Source organism: Dipodomys ordii, unplaced genomic scaffold, assembly GCF_000151885.1.
Source record: "Dipodomys ordii isolate 6190 unplaced genomic scaffold, Dord_2.0 Scaffold6, whole genome shotgun sequence".
In the NCBI taxonomy this organism is placed as follows: domain Eukaryota; kingdom Metazoa; phylum Chordata; class Mammalia; order Rodentia; family Heteromyidae; genus Dipodomys; species Dipodomys ordii.
The window spans coordinates 17,964,708-17,977,271 of record NW_012267222.1 but is presented as its reverse complement, the minus strand read 5'-3'; the positions used below and the strand labels follow the sequence as shown (position 1 = coordinate 17,977,271).

The 12,564-nt window shown below is 53.0% G+C and overlaps 1 protein-coding gene across 1 annotated transcript in view; it reads left to right on the top strand.

Moving 5' to 3' along the window:
• Positions 1-11,194, top strand: part of Igsf21 (immunoglobin superfamily, member 21) — a 110,039-nt gene extending 98,845 nt beyond the window's left edge. The window contains exons 7-10 of the mRNA XM_013032683.1: positions 9,137-9,222; positions 9,449-9,641; positions 10,044-10,082; positions 10,948-11,194. Coding sequence (XP_012888137.1) covers positions 9,137-9,222; positions 9,449-9,641; positions 10,044-10,082; positions 10,948-11,021 — 392 coding nt within the window. The 3' untranslated portion in view covers positions 11,022-11,194. The remainder of the gene's footprint in view (positions 1-9,136; positions 9,223-9,448; positions 9,642-10,043; positions 10,083-10,947) is intronic.
• The last annotated feature ends 1,370 nt before the right edge of the window (positions 11,195-12,564 follow it).

Genomic DNA, 12,564 nt, shown 5'->3' with positions numbered 1-12,564 from the left:
AATGGAAGGTTCTAGAACTCAGGGATTCTGCAAGACCCACAGGGTCCAGAATGCCAGGGCTCAGGGGAGGTTTGTTGGGTCAAGGACAGAAACATAAAAGGTTTCCAGGAGCCAGGCACCAGGGCTCACAATTGTAATCCTAGCTACTCAGGAGGCAGAGATCTGAGGATCGAGGCTCAAAGCCAGCCAGGGCAGGAAAGTCTGTGAGACTCTTATCTCCAATAAACTACCAGAAAATTAGAAGTGGCGCTGTGGCTCAAAGTGGTAGAGCGCTAGCCTTGAACACAGAGAGGCACAGAGCCCAGGCCCTGAGTTCAAGCTTCAGGACTGACAAAGAAAAGAGAAAAAGCAAAAGCTTCCAGGTCCCTGTTGAGTAGGTGGGAGGTTCATAGGGACGCATGGTCAGAGGCTGGGCAGGTGAGGCCCGGAATGCACAGCGTCCTCACCGGGCTCCACTGGGCTGGGGTCCGGAACTCACAGGAGAGAGGGTGTTACCCGCTCCAGCCTGCCCATTGGGTCCAAAGCCTCATGGTCTCTGAGAGCACGGGAGATGAGGGCAAACAGGACCGGCTGGTCAGGACCGGCTCAGTCTCCAAATCCAGCGCCTCGTGTTTGGCTGGACATGCATGAGATGGACAGAGGGCAGGGAGGGACACGGTGACCCACAAGCGTCACCTTTCACCTTTCACCTTGTGGGCTCTTTGAACTTCAACCTCTGGACCAGTCTTCTGACCCGGAGATGCCTGATCTCCTGCAGTGGACAGTGGCTGCCTGGAGCAAACCACAGCCTCTCGCCCATGCTTCCATGGTCAAAAACAGAGGAACCACTGTCAGTGTGTGTGTGTATGTGTGTGTGTGTGTGTGTGTGTGTGTGTGTGTGTGTGTACCAGGGCTTGAACTCAAGGCCTTTCTCTCTCATATAGATGGCTTTTTCTTTTTCACTCAAGGTTGGTGCTCTACCCCTTGAACCACACCTCCACTTCTGACTTGTTAGTCATTACTGGAAAAGAGTCTCATGAATTTCCCTACCCAGGCTGGCTTTGAACCACAATCCTCAGATTTCAGCCTCCTGAGCAAATAGGACTATGGGCCGGTGAGAGCTGTCGGCTTGTGTTTTAAGCCAACCCCCACCACCACCACCAGGGGGCGTGGGGGGCCGCCCGCACCTGCGGCAGCTGCTGTGTGCCAGGGACTCACACAAGACTCAACTCAGCACACAGCCTCATTTTACAGATGAGCAAAACCGAGGCTCAGCCTGTGGGGGTCCGGGCCCTGAGTTACTAGCTTGTATGTAGCAGGGATGGGATTTCAAGTTTGCTGCGCCCAGCGCCTTCTCCACTCCGCACCAGGAAGACCTTTTCAAATGACCCCTTAGTTCCCACAGGCCCCTTGCCCATACAACAAGTAATGAGCACGCTAACATTTATTATGTAACTACTGCATACCACATTGTCTTTTGTTCCTTTTTGCCAGTTCCAGGGCTTGAACTCAAGGCCTTGCTCCCTCATTTGTCTGGGTGGCTCATGGCTAGTGCTCTACCAGTTAAGACATGCCTCCAGTCCAGCTTTTTTTTTTCCTGGTTCTGTTGGAGATGGGACTTTTCTTCTCTGGCTGGCTTTGGACCTTAATCCAGATCTCAGCCTCCTGAGAGTACTAGGGTGACAGGCATGAGCCATCAGCACAGGGTCCACTGCTGCTTTTCTTATATGAACTACTTGGCTGCCTGTGATTAGTCACTGGGGCGGGCGGTGTTACAATCCTAGGAAACTGAGGCCCAGAGAAGTGAACTCGGCACCATCCATACTTCTCACTCTTGTGTCCTCCACCCAAGCCATACCCCAACCCAATACCCCAGGCCTGCCTTGTCTCAGGGTCCCCTTGCAACCACCCGCCCAAGCATCCAGTCTCCCCTCCCCCGCATTCCCCTCTCCACTTCCCCTTCCACCCTGTCCGCTTTCCACCCGACTGATCTGCTTCGCATCTGAGTCAGATCAGGACTCTCCCGGATCTCAGCCCCACACCTCTGGCATGGGCAGATTGATGCTTCAGAACCCAGACTGGAAACAGACCCACAGGTACAGATCGAATTCGTTGTTTTCCACAGAGATCCCGAGGCTACCCAGTGAGCAGAAAGGATCCTTTTAACTAATGGGAGAGGCAGGGAGAGGTGCCCCCACCCCCACCCACACACGTGCGTGCGTGCACACAAGTTAATGTGGAGCAGAAAGTGGGCAGAGCGTGAAAGCTTCTAGAAGAAAATGCAGCAAAACATCCTTGTGGCCAGTTCCCTAACATGCTCTCCTGTGACACTAAGTGAAAATCTGAGAGTGGATCAAGGAGATGGAGTCAAAATTCAAGGCTCCTGCCTCCTAAGAAGACATCCTTAAGAAAATGAAGACGCAAACTACTGAGAGAGACGCACAAAGAGACAAAGGCAAAAACGAGCAGAGAAAATACTCGCCAACACCAGGCGCTGGTGGCTCACCCCTATAATCCTAGCTACTCTGGAAGCTGAGATCTGAGGATCACAGTTCAAAGCCAGCCTGAGCAGAGAAGTCCCCATGAGACTCTTATTTCCAATTAGCCACTCAAAAACTGGAAGTGGCACTGTGGCTCAAGTGGTAGAGTGCTAGCCTTGAGAGAGCTCAGGGACAGCACCTGAGCCCTGAGTTCTGACAACCAACACACACACACACACACACACACACAGAAAAGAAAAGAAAATACTCACCAGTAAGGCATTTGTACCCAGGATACATAATGAATGAACATATCAGATAACCCACTTTTAAAATTACTAGAATTAAAATGAAAATGTTCACCTGCTAGGATCACCAGGGAAATAAAAATTAAAACTGCCTCAAGACAGCATTTCTTAGCCAATAGGCTGGATAAGATTTTAAAGACTGCATTATCAAATGTCGACAAGGATACGGAACAATCAGAACAAGCCTTGCATTACCTGTAGTCCTGCTACCTAGAAAAACTGGTGGCCTCTTACAAAGGCAAAAATCCCTCTCATCAACAACCCAGCAATTCCACTCCTCAGTTTTTATCCAAAAGAAATGAAAAATAAAGCCAGGTATAGTGGCACATGCCTATAATCCCAGCACCTAGGATGCTGAAGAAGAATGCTCAGGAGTTCAAAACCAACCTGGCCTATGTAGGGAGAGTCTGTCTCAAACTAAAAAATAAATGAATGAAAAATACACCCAAAAATATTTGGACTGCCAGGCACTGGTGGCTCACGCCTGTAATCCTAGCTACTCAGGAGGCTGAGATCTGAGGATCGCGGTTCAAAGCCAGCCCGGGCAGGAGAGACCGTGAGACTCCTATCCCAATAAACCACCAGAAAACCGGAAGTGGCGCTGTAGCTCAAGTGGTAGAGTGCTTGCCTTGAGCTGAAGAACTGAGGGACAGCGCCCAGGCCCAGAGTTCAAGCCCCACGGCAGACAATATATATATATATATATATTTGGACATGCTGCCAAGAGCCGGTGGCTCACACCTGGAATCCTTGCTACTTAGGAGGCTGAGATCAGAGGATAGAGGTTTAAAGTCATTCCAGATAGACAAATGTATGAGATTTATATCTCCAAGTAACCACCAAAAAGCCAGAAGTAGAGGTGTTGGCTTAAGTGGTAGATCACCACTTGAGTGAAAAAGCCCAGGGACTACACCCAGATCCTGAGTTCAAGCCCAAAGATACACACACACACACACACACACACACACGTATGCATGCACGCACGCACGCACGCACACATGCACACACACACACAATGTCCATCAATTTTACTCAGGACAACAGCAACAATAATATGTAAATAATTCAAATATCCATAGTTTGGAAAGCAAATAGACAAATGTGTGCTATATTTATATCATGAAACACTGTCCATCATTTCACAAGAATGAGCTTCTGACATGTGCTGGGATCAAGTCAGACACCAGGAGTTTAAACCTAAAACCCAGGCAGCACATCGACATTCTTTGCTGGGAAAAGCCATTGTGTGAAATTCCAGACCAAGACAACAGCCCTCTCCTGAGAGAAATGGAACAACACTTACCTATAGAAGGTGGACATTTTATTGTATTGTATTGTATTTTGTGCCAGTCCTGGGATTTGAACTCAGGGCCTACATGCTGTCTCTGAGTTTTTTTACTCAAGGCTGGTGTTCTACCACTTGAGCCAGAGCTCCACTTCTGGCTTTTTGCTGGTTAAATTGGAGATAAGAATCTTACAGACTTTCCTGCCCAGGCTGGCTTCAAACCATGATCCTCAGATCTGAATCTCGCTAGGATGACAGGTGTGAGCCACCAGCAATGATAGAAATGGAAGTGGATTGAAACCGTGAGGACCCCCAGAAGTGGTGGCAATGTGCTACAGTCTGGTTGGTATAAGAGTGACACATGTTCACCATTATTAAAGTTCATCAGACTGTGTGTTTACACACAGTACATTTGTCTATAGCTAACCTTTATTATGATTTAAAAAAATCATGAAGGGTGGGAGGCTCAGTTCGCCAGACAGCCTTCATTGAAAATCAGATCCCAGGTCCTTGCTATGGCTTCCAAGATACGAGGGTCCCTACCCCTCCCAGTTGCTCCATTGTCTCCAGCCTCAGATCCCCTATCCTGGCCTGAGCATGCTAAGCTCACATCCCCCGCTGTGACTTGCCACTGGCTCTCTGTTTTGCTTAGAACATTCTCATCCCAGACACCCTTAATGCTTTTTCTGGCTGGGATGTTCAGGAATCTTCTACTCCTCCCACCCTACAGGCACAGCCTGGAACCTTAATTGGCCAGATCTCCCTCTGGAATTTTAAGTAGCAATGGGCATGAGCTTTGTACCTGGCCTGTTCACGTAGTGCAAGCTTCAAAACCAACCAACTCCCTACCATATGCTTGAGGAGAATCTACTGAATAAGATTTTTCTGGGGCTGGAAAGGTGGCTCAATGGTAGAGTGCGTGCCTTGCATGCATAAGGCCCTGGGTTCGATTCCTCAGCACCACATAAGCAGAAAAAAGCCAGAAGTGGCGCTGTGGCTCAAGTGGTAGAGTGATAGCCTTGAGCTGAAGAGCTGAGGGACAGCGCCTAGGTCCAGAGTTCAAGCCCCACAAATGGCAAACAAAAAAGATTTTCCTGGGTTGTTGTGAAGGTTTAGGGGAGGGATGTACACAGAGTGCTGAGTACAGCATCAGCAGAGTAATTATTCAGGAGCCACAAGCTACTGTTCTCCTGTGTCATGTTCCCAGCATTGTCCTGCAGAATGACTAATACAAATTGGGGGACAGAGCTAATGAATGTGTGGGTGGATAAAGAGATTAGTGGGTTAATGGGTAGGTGGGTGCATGACATGATAAATGATAGATGATGGATAGAAGGAACATTTGGATGGATGGATAGATGGAGAGAGATGGGTGAGGGATAGACTTGAAAGAGTGATGCATGGGCAGATGGATGGATGGATGGATGGATGGATGGAGGATGGCTATGATACAGTAACAGATAGATGGATGAATAGAATGAATGCTGAATGGATAAGTGAATGAATGGATGAGTGATGGAAGGATGGATAAATGGGTGCATGAATATGATAGTAATGGGTGGGAGATAGATAGATGAATACTGTATGGATGGTAGATGAATGAATAGGACAACTACTGGATGTATGGGTAGATGAATGGATGGATGGATGATAGAGTGATGGACAGATGGATAGATATAACTAATGGGTGGGCAGATGGATGGATCAGACTAATGCTGGGTAGAAGGACGATAGAATGATGGATGAATGAATATAGTAGTGTAGAGAATGGATATATAAACAAATAGAATGATACTGTGTAGATGGAGAGGGAGAAAGATAATAGAATGATGGATAGGTGGGTAGGCGGGTGGATGGGTGGATAGGTAGATATGATAAAGTAATGAATGCATAAATGGATGAATAGAATGAAAAAATTGTTTGGATGGATGGACAGATGAGTGAATAGGTTGATGGATGAGTTGATGTGTAGATAAATGGATGATGGGTGGATGGATGTCATAATGTACACCCAGAATTCCTGGGGTTCCCTAGAGGATCTTTTCCTTGGGATTTCACAGTGCCACTCTTCCTCAGGGAAGAGTGTTCTAGAAGTCTTGTGTTCTAGAAGCAGGCAGGGGCCTGGCTTTGCCTGCCATGAGCTGCAGAATGGGCTTCCCAGGGGTGATGTTGGGATTGAGCAAAAGATGCCAGCTGCCTGGCTTCCAGAGGCTGATGAGAGGGAGGGAGGGAGAGAGGGAGGGAGGGAAGAGAGGGAGGGGAGGAGCCACGGACCATCTGCTCCAAACCTGTTCATTTGTCAGCAGCTGCCAGGATGGATCCTGGAGCAGTGAGGGCTGGAAGACCCCTCCGGTGCTCTCCCTCTGTGTTCTTCAGCTCTACCCAGGGCCCACCAGAAATGGGCAGCTCAGGGCAGCAGGGAGGGGGTGTGGGCTGCCTGTGGAGGAGGAGCCACCTGCTAGGCCTCTTCTCTGGTCCTGGGCTCTGAGTCTCCCCTCGAAGCGCTGTGTTTCCAAGATGGCCATTCCCACGTTGGCATAGTGAGCCCCGGGGGAGCAGTCAGCTGTGAGGCCTGCAGCATGGCTTCCCCAACCTCAGGAGCACCAGGGTGAGAGTCTAGTGCGCACCAGGGACTGCACAAGCGTCAGTCACTCTACCCTCAAGAGTGCAGTCCCTGGAGGAATTAGACAGGGCTTTGTAAAGAAGTTGAGAGTGACCTAAGGAAAGAAGGGACCCACAGGTCCTCTGGCCCAGCTTCCTCCTGGCACCGATGCCCTTCAGTGTCCTCTGCTGGTTAAGCTGGTGGCGCCTTCCCCACAGCCCTTCAACCAAGGCCAGGCTGTCCTCTTCCAGGGCGCCTGCCCACCCATCACCTACACAGCACCAGAGAGACCAAAGAAAGCAGGAGGCTCCTTGACCTCTCTGGGCCTGCCTGTCCCTGCGGGAGGCCGGAGGACGCCTGTGGTGTTGCATGAAGAGCCCAACACTTATGCACTGGACAGTCAGCCATCAAGGGGCTGGGGACATGGGGCCCGGGGATGAGCACTCCCCACGCCTGTGCAAGGTCCTGGGTTTTCACTCCAGCCTTCTCCCTGCACTCCACCACCTCACCCCGAAACATCAGCCATCTCCCAGAATAGACAGAGCTGCCCAGCTCCCTGACACTGGAGACAGCGCAGCAGGAGCGCCCGGCCCCGCCTCTGTGGCACTTCAGACGTCCTGACAGCGGTGGCTAATGAAGAGCCCTTTGGTCTCACTCTCAGACAAAGTAATTGGCAGCGCCAGGAGTCCACCCACGTCTCTCGGAGCTGATGGGTGGACGGGAGGCTGGGGGGGGGGGCAGGGGGGGGGGGGGGGGGGGGGGGATCCCGCTCAGCCCAGGTCGGCCCAAGACAGGTGACCAAACTATTCTACAGGCACCCTTTTGGGGGGGGATCTGCAAAGGAACCCAGAGAACGACACTCCAACCACAGACCCACGTTCCTCCAACCGGGAAGCTCAATGCGTTCAGAACCCGGCCCATCAGCGCCCTGCCCCGCCCCCTCAGAGCCCCGCCTACCACCTCCTGCCTGCCCCCTCAGAGCCCCGCCCATCACCTCTCTGCACCGCCCCCTCAGAGCCCCGCCTATCACCTCCCTGCCCCTCCCCCTCATCACCCCGCCCATCACCTCTCTGCCCCGCCCCCTCAGCGGGCTGCCCATCACCTCCCTGTCCCGCCCCCTCGGGGCCCTGTCCATCAGCTCCCTGCCCATCACCTCTCTGCCCCGCCTCCTCAGCACCCCGCCCATCACCTCATTGCCCCGCCCCCTCATCACCCTGCCTGTCACCTCGCTGCCCCACCCTCTCAGCGCCCCGCCCATCGCCTCCCTGCCCCACCTCCTCGCTGCCCTGCCCATTGCCTCGCTGCCCCTCCCCCTCAGCCCCCTGCCACGATGTTTCCTCTTCTAGAACATTGAGGAGCTTTGCAACTCAGAGTCAGTCTGAGGACCCCACCCACTAGCTCTCTGCACACAGTCCCATTACTGGCTGCCCATTGGCTGTGGTTGATGTGTTGATTGACTGTGTGCCTTCCTAATGTGTTGAGCTCTGAATTAGCTGCTACTTAGCCTTTTCACCCCATGACCCCATCCCAGATCCAAAACCCATCATGTGGCCAGTTTAATAATTACTGTTGGATGAGGCAATGAATGGATGGGTGAACAAATGAACTTCTCTAGGTTGCAAAGTGAGGGATCGTGCGTAATTGACTCTGTAGCTGGACTGGAGCAAGCCTCTGGGCTCTCCACAGGCCTGTTTCCTATCTGAAACAAGAGGGGACTTGGGGACCCCAAGGGTCTCCAGACACCCTTGGGCGTCAAGCTTTCCCGGTACTGGGACGCAGAGCATGAGGGGAGAGGCAGGCACTGGGCGGGGCTCCCCACAGAGCCCAGCCACCCAGTGGTTCCAGATAGTCTGCAAGGACGCTCAGCCTGGGAGAGGGAACCAGATGGACCCAGATTGAGGCCCCCGCGCTCTCTCTCTCTCTCTATGGGGCCACTGCAAGTCACCTTGTGTCTCTCTGGGCCTCCATTAGCTCACCTGGGTGACGGGGTGAGCTAGGGTGACAAGGGTTTAGAGAAAGGGGCTTTTGGCTACTGGAATGGGTGCCTTCCTGTGAGTGCCCGGGTGCCACTCAGCTCACACCCCCTGCTCTGGGCATGTATGTGCCCCTTCTAGTTCCATTCTTCCTGTGTCTAGTCTTTCTCCCCAACCAATGCAGGAACTCCATGGGGGCAGAGCTGTGCCCTGTGTACCACCATTGAATCACTGGGTCCCAGCTGGGTCCCAATTCATTGCAAGGACTTGGCAGTATATGTGAATGGATGGATAGGTGGATGGATGGATGGATGGATGGATGGATGGATGGATGGATGGATGGATGGATGGGTGGGTGGGTGGATCAGTCTGTTAATAAAGTACTGGAGCTCCGGAGGAGCAGCCCTTCTCCAGGACACTACCTCTTCGCGAAGAACTTTCTCTTCTGCATGCTCTGTCCTTCTTTCCCTACTAGCCACTTTTCCAGTCTCACCTTCCTCTTGCTACAGTTGCTCCTAAAGGACCTAAAATCGTGATGACGCCTAGCCGAGCCCGAGTTGGGGACACCGTGAGGATTCTGGTCCGAGGATTTCAGGTCAGTCTTTCTGCAGATGTGGGAAGGGTGCAGACACCCCCAGACTCCATGCCCTTCCTTCCTCCCCCAGCCACCTCTAGTGCCTCTCAGTCTATGAAATGGCTCAGTCTGTCTTCCGGGGGCCCTGGTAGTCACCGGCAGCCAGTGAGAGGGGACCGTGTGTCCAGGCCGGCCTCAGTCCTTCCCCACCACCCTTGTGACCCCTCTGCCCCCCTCCATCCGGCAGAACGAGGTGTTCCCGGAGCCCATGTTCACGTGGACGCGGGTGGGAAGCCGCCTCCTGGACGGCAGCGCCGAGTTTGACGGGAAGGAGCTGGTGCTGGAGCGGGTCCCCGCCGAGCTCAACGGCTCCATGTACCGCTGCACGGCCCAGAACCCCCTGGGCTCCACCGACACGCACACCCGGCTCATCGTGTTCGGTAAGGGGCGCTCGCTAAGTGGCGCTTGCTGGGCATCCACGGGGCCACCAAAGATAGGCCTGGTTCAGAGCTGCCCCAGAGCAGGGGCCAGCAGGGGCCCACATCCTTTAAGGGGGCCCTGACAGGGGGCCCACAGAGAGGCACTTGTAGCCCAGTGGTTAAAAACTGTAGTGGCTTTGGCATCAGAGACTCGGGTTCGAATCCCAGCTCTGCCACTTAGCAGGTGACCAACGGCCTCACTTTCCTGGGTTCTCCAAATAGAAAATGGGTGAAAGCCTCAGCCCAGGGCAGACTGGGGTGGTTGTACTTGGGACACTGTACAGGAGGTGCAGGATGAAGGGCCACTTTGATGGAGTTTCAAGTGCCACCGACTCCCTGGTTCTCTCTGTTCCTCCCTAACAGAAAATCCAAATATTCCGAGAGGAACCGAGGACTCCAATGGTAAGACTGCCAGCCAGCTGCCACCCACCCACAGGCCCCTGGCAGCCCGCTGCCCTCCAGCCAGGCAGAATTGGGGAATGAGGTTATGTGAAGCAGGAAAGGGGGACCCAGCACACACACACCCTCCCCGTCTAGGCGATCGGCCAGGCTGCATGTGTCCCTCTTACCATCATGGCATTGTGAGTTCTCAGCCCAAAGTTCAGCCACCGGGGCCTCAAGGGGCCGTCATCTGCTGCACTGCCCTGGTGCTGCGTGTGGGGCCCTGGGTTGCTCCTTAGGAGCAGGGACAGCTGGGAACAGGGACAGATGCGCTGGCTGGGCCTTTCTACATCCCTCCCACTGTCCCCCCCACCCCAACCAGAGCCCCGGCCACACGGCCCCATGTGCTTCTCCCAGCGCCCCCCCAACCTTGTGGATAATATTGGGTGTGGTGTGGGTGTGTGGGTATGGGAGAGAGAGAGAGTCCTGGGGCTTGAACTCAAGGTCTAGGCACTGTCCCTGAGCTTTTGTGTTTAGTGCTGTGCTATTTGAGCCACAGCTCCACTTCCGGCTTTTTGGTGGGTTATTGGAGATAAGAGTCTCACAGACTTTCCTGCCTCGGCTGGCTTGGAACGGTGGTCCTTAGATCTCAGCCTCCCATGAGCCACTTCTGCCTGGCTTTTTCCCCATGGATAATCTTAACAGCCACCAGGACACACAGACACTCAACAGGGCGTGCACACAGCTGGGGTAGAATCACTGATGCTGAAGTACGGTATCTTTGCTGGGGACCCTTGAGCCTGAGCTGCCCCCCGGGCCTTCCGTCCTGCGTGTTCACTTGGTCCCGTCTTTGGCTCTGACGCTGCTCTGTGCCCGTCCGGTACAGGTTCCTCAACTGGCCCTGCTGGCACCTGGCTCACGCTGGTGCTGGTCCTGACAGTGCTCCTGGGGCTGACGTGAGGACGTGCCCTCCCGCCACCCCCAGCCTCCAGCCTCCAGCGGCCCTGACACCTCCGCCATCGGTTCTCATTTCTTTTCTAAAAACCCCTCCCAATCCTGTTCTTAGTCTCTGTCTGTCTGTGTCTTGGCTTCTGCAGTCAGTTTAATTAAAACAAACAGACCAATTTTCCCCACCTTGGTGACTGGCTCTCAATTCTTGCTTCTCAGTAGCTGTGGCCTCTGGTGGCAGGGTGAGCATGGGACAGGGAAGACAGGGGAGAAAGACCTGAGTCTCACTGGTAAAGGGTCTCTGTCAAATGCTGGGGGCCAGAGCCTCTCAGGAGCCCCTTGATTGCTTGCGGGTAAGTGATTACCTGTCACAATAATGTTCCTTAACACGTTACCCCAAATCTCAGTAGCCAGTGACAGCAAACACAAATGATTTTGTACAGGTTGAAGTGGTCCAGTAGACCTAGTTTGGGCTCAGTGGGCAGCTAAGCCCCAAGAGACGGGTCCCCTGGGCTGGACTCTAGGCTGGAAGCTCCAGCCTCCCCCGGGGGCCAGTTCCACAGAGTTGGAACTGGAGCCCAAACTAAAAGGGGCTGTGGCTACCTGACATTTGATCTTCTTATGGAAGAAATATCTCCACTAGTTAACTTGGGGGGAGGGCGGGGGAAGGTATTTAAGTTCATGGTTCTCTGAAACGGTCCAGTTCATGATCCACTGTCCTCAGGGCTTTTGGACCTCTAAGGAAGCAGGAAGTCGGGGTGGGAGAGATGACAAAAGTAGTTATGTGGCCCAACCTAGCTGTGAAGAAGGCTGGGAAATTTAGTCTCCCTGTCTGCTCTGACAGGCACAGTGCTCTGGTTCATCATCCTATTTCCTCTTTACTCGTGCTCACTCAACTTGCTTGCTCAGCCAGTACTCCACCATGTGAACCACGCCCCCAGTCCGTCTTTTTGCTGGTTAATTGGAGACGGAATCTCAAGGACTTTGCTACCCAGGCTGGCTTCAAACCTTGATCCTCTAGGATTTTTCTGCTTGGAAGAGCTTCACACTGGTCTTCCCAATCTCAGCCTGAGTAGCTAGAATTACAGACATGACCTACCAGTGTTCTTTTAAATCTATAAGAAACCAACAATTCATTCATTCAGTATATACTGCCTGCCCACCGTCTGCCAGTTGATATAGCAACGCTGGCTTTCTATTGCTAAAGGTTTTTGGATAACCATCGCTCTAGCAACATCCAGGCCAGAGCAGCAGGCAACAACCACACAGGCCCAAAGCCTCTTCAACCCTACGTCCTCTTCCCCAAAACCCCACTGAGTGCCCCCTGACCCCCCTGCGTTCCCCTGGCCCCTCCCGAGCCGCTAGCCAGTCACTCTGGATAACCCTCTGCCTTGCGATGCTTTTATGTGTTTCCTGGAAGAATGTTTTTTCAGATCACAGTTTTATTTCTTCTCTCTCTTGCTTTAATTGAGGGAAGCCCATGTAGGCATGAAATTGGAATTGCGTTGCAGGGTCGTTGGATCCCTCTGACCCCTGACGTGACTTAATGTCTCAG